General features: G+C 30.5%; 1 protein-coding gene across 1 annotated transcript; it reads left to right on the forward strand.

The window, feature by feature from the left end:
* Positions 1-218: 218 nt before the first annotated feature.
* LOC142328690 (threonylcarbamoyl-AMP synthase-like) lies at positions 219-7,283 on the forward strand. Its single transcript, XM_075372622.1, has 2 exons — positions 219-452; positions 6,623-7,283. Exons 1-2 carry the CDS (start codon positions 430-432, stop codon positions 7,260-7,262), a joined length of 663 nt encoding a protein of 220 aa, XP_075228737.1. The 5' UTR covers positions 219-429; the 3' UTR covers positions 7,263-7,283.

The following is a 7,283-nucleotide window of genomic DNA, read 5'->3' on the forward strand; positions in this document are numbered from 1 at the left end:
AAAAATCATACCTCCCTTAATAGGCACAGTATCGAATCGATTTAAAGTGGTAGTTAGTCCTCTAAACATTACCTACAACTTTTATCTGAAACAATTTTTATATGACCAACCCTTACGTAAGGGATGACCAAAATATTGCTAGAATTGTAAGATGAGGCTTATCGTATGCTAAACATGTGAAACGTTTTTTCACATGTAACCACTGTCGTATTGAGTAAATATGAAGTTTTTTTTTTTCATTTTAAGGTGGATATCTTTTTTATCCCCTACTTAGCACCGGTGAAATCTACATCCGTCTTCCGGCGTGCCGGAAGGGATTTTTTTTAAACAGTACTGAGAACGGCATGTGTGGCCGCCTGTAAGTCAAATGTGTTCAGCATTAACGTTAAGTTTGTTGTTGAGGTTATTTATTTCTATGTCTGATATAAAATGATGAAAACTCTTTTCAAAACGTAAGTATAAGAATGGTTGTTATTATTTTTTTAAGAAGTAATGTGATAATTGCTGTGTACGGTTTTTAATGTGCTACATGTAATGATTATATTTTGTAATTCATGTTTTTTCTGTAAATTAGCCCAAAAACAATATGATATTTGTCTGTATGTGTAACGTTTATTATTTCATAAAAAAACGAACATTTACAAATTTTTAAATGCATAAAAATGACTGTTATGATTAATTTAATGCTAATTTAGCTGCAGACGTTACATAACCTATAATATCAATCTACCTGTGTGTAGTATTTTCATATGTACGCATTGTTCACGGTGTTTAATTTTATATTTAAATTTATGCACTGTCATCGTGCAGTCACAAGTGTGTTAAATCTACATCAAGATAATGTGTTTTATATCTGAATTTGTAGATTTTTTTTTGTATTGAGAAATACTTAGTAGATATTGTTTCAAACTTTATCATCTGCAATAATTACTTATGTTATTAAACAACATTTGTTCACCACTAAAAAAAACAGTGCTCAAACCTACTGTGTAAAGGCAGTTAAACAAATTGTTAGTGTTAGTTGTTTCACATGTTTTACTCATCCAGGATTCCTTTCTAATTTTGGTGTTAAAAAAGCATAAGTTGGAATTATTATTATTTTTTTTTTGTCTTCAGTCATTCGACTGGTTTGATGCAGCTCTCCAAGATTCCCTATTTAGTGCTAGATAGGGAATTTATCTAGTGCTCTTCCCTATCTTCATCTATTTGCCGCAATACCTCTTCATTTGTCACTTTATCCACCCATCTGATTTTTAACATTCTCCTATTATTATTAAACATATTTTTTAGATTATCAACTGATTATCTGAAAAATATGTTTATTGTGAACATGCAGTGCAAAGCAGATCCAAAAAGATCAGCTCAAACTGAGTTTGCATGGTGCCTAAATACAGTAGCACTTTCCTAGGCCGTACAGTCAGTCGGGCAGGGCTCTGATCATTGAGTAAAATTTGATCAGATTATCTAGTACCATGGTATGTGTTTTACTGTGGTACCAAATTAGTAGCTTGGCAATAACATCAAATATTTACTTTATCAGTTAGTTGAGAATATGATTTTTAGATTCTATTGTGATCCTTATCACTTAACCAAATTAGTTATAGTTTCAATCTTGAATGGATTGTGCTTTGTTCAGTTTTTTTTTTGTTCTAACCTGAACTGTTTGGAGGGTTTTCTCCTCCTGAGTCTTATATTTATGCACACATACTTAACTATTTAAAACATAAATATACACAAAGAAACCATAAAAACAACAATTCAGAGCAAAAGCTAGCTCTGACTCAGGTAGACTTTTTATAACATTTACCTTTAATTAAAGTTTGTTTTATTGTTTTTAAAACTACTTTATAACTATTCACTTTTATGTGTTATATTGGTATTTAGATAAATTTGATTCTTTAATAAGATGTAATATTTTCATTTATGATACATCAGTTTGAGATCATATTTTAGGTAGGAAATAAAAATAAAATTAGCAATCAATTACCCTGTGTGTAAAAGGGGTGTATAAAAGCAGCAGTTGTAATTGTTTTGTAAATCTAAAAAAATATTCAGTTTTTTTATCATTGCTTCACTACATGTTTAGCGCACTACACTGAGAAGAATTTGCATGTACATTTTAAAATGTAGTAGTTTGTCATTTATTAGTTAAATTCACACTTCAGAATTCCACTTCTTTCATTAGTTAAAACTTATTTTATTGGTAACTTACAGTATCAATAATTATACACTTGTGCACCTATAATTAAATCACTGAGCACTTATGAAACCAAAATAGGATTTTAATTTTTATTTAGGTGGACAAAATACCAACTTAATGTTTAAATTTTATCAAATAAACCATTGACAACATTTTGTTGGCACTACTCAAACTTTAACAGATGCGAGTGCAATATTACCCCCTGTGTTCCACATTCATACACACTTTGATAATTATAGTAATGGGTACCCAAAATAATAATATATATTGTATCCTTAAATTTTTATACAACAGATTATTAAATAAAACAAGTTAAAGCATACTACCCTTAAGCAAAAATTATTGCTCTCGAGAAGTAATGAAGCCATAATAGAAAAACCCAAATATTCATACATTAATAGTCTGTTACAGTGTTGATTATTTCATTAATTTTTGGTAATTAATATAGTTACAGACTCACCTCAAATTTTAGTAAAATTTAGAATATACTGTATTTATCCAAGGCGGAGATATACATAGAAAGCTCCTGGAGATATAATGAGAGCAAAAATTGATTATATTTTTGTGTGGGAAAGATACAGATATCTTGATATCTGTATAACTTCTTATCTTGAAGCAGATACAAATAGTGATCATAATTTAGTCACAATGTGAAAATTCATGTTAAAATTCAAGTTTAGGTGTAAGAGTAGAAAGAAATCATTGAGATGTTAAATTAAAATATGAAGTAGCTCATAATATGTACATGGGAGAAATTGAGAGAGTCACTAAAGCCATAGAAACAAGAGAACAATTGGATGTTGAACAGAAATGAGTAGAATAAAAAAGACTATTCTGAATACAACAGGAAAAATAACTGGGAGAAAAATATGAAAAGAGGATGGAATGGATAAGTGAAGAAGTTGTTGAGTTTATCAATGAAAGAAGAAAGTACAAAATTGCAGTTGATGAAGGAAGAGAAAGGTACAAGAAATTAAGGAGTACAGTAGATAGGAAAGCAAGACAGGATAAAGAAAGATTCCTAAAAAAGTTCTGTGAAGTTATAAACAACTGTATGAAAGCAGGACAAATTGATAAAGATATTAAAATACTCTTCAGTTTAAGGAAAGTAAAAACTATGAGTATAATGGATTAAGAGGGGAAAAATCATGTATGATGAAGGAAAAATTGCAGAATGATAGAAAGAATATTTGGAATGGTTGTATAGAGGTGACAACCAGATTTTAACAATAGAAGAGTAAGTACTACTAGAGGAACTGGGGGAATCTATAATGGAAGAAGAGTTTCAAAGGTATTACATGAATTGAGGGAGGAAAGGTGCCAGGAATGGATAACATACCAGCAGAGCTTCTGAAGAGGGCTGGTGGCAGAATGAAAAAAGAATTATATAAGTTGGTCTATAACATTTATGAAACTGGAGAATTGCCGTAAGATTTTACAAGATGCATTATAGTACTTTTACCTAAGAAAACAAATTCACTATCATGTTAGCAATATAGAACATTGAGCCTAGTATGTCATGCATCAAAAATTATAACTAAATTATCCAAAAGAAAATAGAAGGACTGTTAACAGAAGACCAATTTGGATTTAGAAAGGGGATATGAACCAGAAAAGCAATTTTAGCACTAAGGGAGATAGTAGAGAAACAACTGAAGAAAGGTAAAACTATTTTCATATTGTTTGTAGACCTGGAAAAAAGCATTCAATAGTGTAAATTGGAACATCTTGTTCCATCTGTTGAATCCAATAGATATTAGCTACAGGAAACGAAGGATTGTTATTTAACAGAATGAAATGGGAGTAATTTTCTGTGGAAACAAAAAAGAAGAAGCAAATATAAAAAAGGGGTGCGACAAAGCCTGTATATTGTCTCCATATCTGTTCAATTTATATATACAAAAGGCCTTCAATAGAGTTAGGAAGTTATTAGTGTAGGTGTAAAGATCCAAGGAGAAAGAGTTGACATATTAAGATTTGCAGATGATTTAATTGCAACAGATTTTAACTGTTATGGATAGGTTAACTAAAAGAAGAATTTCACATGTGTATTAACATTCATTAAACCGAAATATTGGTATGCACTTAGAACAGGATGAATAGAACAACAATAAAACTGAGAAGTGAGACTATTCAGGAAATAGAAGAGTTTAAATATTTAGGAAGTAAAATAACCGGTGATGGAAGAAATAGTGAGTAGAATAAACCAGGCAAATAACGCCTTTAACACAAAGAAAAATCTTATTACAACAAATAATATAAGCCTTGAGTTGACAAAACAGTTACTGAGAACATTTGTAAAGAGTATTGCATTGTATTGGAGTGAGACATGGACAATTGGAGGAGAGGAAAAGAGGAGACTGGCTTTTGAAGTATGGTGTTAAAGAAAGATGATGAAGATAAGTTGGATGGAAAAAGTGTCAAATAAGGAGGTATTTAAGAGAGTTAACGAAGAGAGAAGCTTTTTGAAACAATTGAAAAGAAGAAGAGCTCAGCTAATAGGGCACCATTCTTAGGCACCAGGGTCTGGTTAAGAGGGTGATAGGACAGATGGAAGGGAGAAATTGTAGGAGAAGGCCTTGGTTGGAGTTCATAAAACAGATAATGGTGATATGAACTGTGATTTTTACTGGGAGCTAAAGAGAAAGACATAAGCGAGAGTAGTGGAAAGCTGCTGCCAACCAACCCTAAGGGCTGTTAACCAAAGAAGAAAAAGAAGAAGGGCCTAAGTTATTTGTTACAATTGAAATTATTTGTCGAAAATGCCTTTTACCAGAGATACTTATCTTGTAAGTTACACAGTACCCTCATCAAAAATTTCATAATTTAGTATTGTACAAGTGTAATATTAATTATTTTCAGATAAATTTGGTTTCAGTGAAATTAAGTTAAGAATGAGATTATATTTACTTAAAACTAAATTAAGTTATGTTAAGCTTATGGTGTGGGTTTATACATAATAATGTGCAATATACATTATTTACAGAGTTTATAATTTGATTTAAATGAAATTTAATTGAGCTTAATTTGGTTTAAGTTAAGGTTAGGTTATGTTAGGTTGGTTTAGTCAAGAGTTCTAATTTCAAATTCAAGTAAAGGTAGTTACTTTGATACGGATTTGAAAACTAGATCGTGGATACCGATGTTCTTTGGTGTTGGTGATTGGGTTTCAATTAGCCACACATCTCGGGAACGGTCGACCTGAGACTGTACAAGACTACACTTCATTTACATTCATATATACATATATATATTTACATTCATATATATTATATTCATATTTACATTCATTTACATATATATATCATTTTCATTCATCCTCTGAAGCCACCTTATGGTGGCTCCGGTGACTAAATAGAAAAGAAAGAGGTTGGTTTATTAGTAAAATTTATTCGAAACTGACCATCATTTATCTCATTTAAATTCAAGACTTCTGTTTACATAACCTTAAGTAAATCTAACTGTATTCTTAAATAAAAATAAAGTTATTTAGTCACAAAATAATGTATATTACTCATGGATATTGCAAAATAGAGACTTGGATATGGGTACTGTGTAACTTACAAGGGATATAATTCAAGTGAAAAACGTTTCGATGAATAATTTCAATTTTTGTTACAAACAACTTAGATCCTAAATAAGATATATTCCAAATTTCATCAAAATGAGAGTTGAGCCCACATTTGTATATTATTGCATTTATTTTAACGTTGTTTATTCATATATAAATATATACATATATAATGTATCAGGAATTTATCCTGGGATTTTCATAACGTATTCTTATATATAACCTATATATTCTAAAATGCGTCGTTTGTAAGTTACACCTAGTAAAATATTTTGCCGGTTTTCAGGTACCCCATTGAAATGAAGTCATACTAAGTTTCTGAACATTAATAACCAAAATAATAGAAAACCATAAATTAGTGTTCTCTTATGGTTTTTGACCTGAAAAATTGAATAAAATAGGTTACAAAACCGTGTTTGCAATAGTTTTTGAGAAATACGATGTGAAAACCAATAAATTGCTGTAAAAACCCTGTTTTTTATGTTTGACATAAAACAACTTTATTAAATATTACTTAGTCTGAGAATAGTTGCATGCTTTTGTAGCCAGTTTTTGTAAACAGAATAAACCCCACTCATAGGGTTTAGTGTTACTTGAGTTTTTGTGCACTGGACATTTTTTTATGCTACAGTATAATACTTGGTTCAGAAAAGAAGGCAACAAGGAACTACTTCACACCTTATTTTTTATAAGTGTAGCATAAGTTGTTTTTAATTCTTGAAAAAACATTGCGCCACTTTCAAAAGTGACTTATGTCTAATATCAGGTTACCTACAACTCTTTGATTGTGGTACCTAACAGGTAGATAATTTACATCTACAGTTTCATTACGTATGCCTTTTTTTTTACAGGGTTCTAAATCAAGAACTTGAGGCTGTTCGATTGGCAACTAATTTACTTGAAAACGGTCAAGTTATTGCTGTTCCTACAGACACCATATATGGATTAGCATGTGATGTTCAAAATACAAAAGGTTTAAATTCACTTTATCGGATCAAGAAAAGAGATTTAAATAAACCGATCGCAATTTGTGTAGATCGTGTAAAAGATATTTCTCTATGGGGAATTACTGACAGCATTCCTTATCAATTATTAGATGATTTACTTCCAGGACCTGTTACAGTTGTGCTGAATAGAACAAAATACTTAAATCCTGCTCTGAATCAACATACTAATAAAGTAGGGATACGTATTCCAGATTGTGAATTTATATTGAGTGTTATTAATAAATTAGGTCGCCCATTGGCATTAACTAGTGCTAATATTAGTAATTCATCAAGCTGTTTATCAACAGAAGAATTCAGACCTCTTTGGCCTCAGTTAGCTGCTGTATTTGATGGAGGAACACTTGGAAATAATCTAATTGAACGATTAGGTTCTACAGTAGTCGATTTAAGTGTTAATGGACAATTTACTATTATAAGAAAAGGAAGTGCTTTAACAGAAACTGTTGATATTTTATTAAAATATGGTTTAGTCATGACTGTATAAATATAGTGAGATTGTAACATA

Source organism: Lycorma delicatula, chromosome 8 (genome assembly GCF_047948215.1).
Source record: "Lycorma delicatula isolate Av1 chromosome 8, ASM4794821v1, whole genome shotgun sequence".
NCBI classification, from domain to species: Eukaryota; Metazoa; Arthropoda; class Insecta; order Hemiptera; family Fulgoridae; genus Lycorma; species Lycorma delicatula.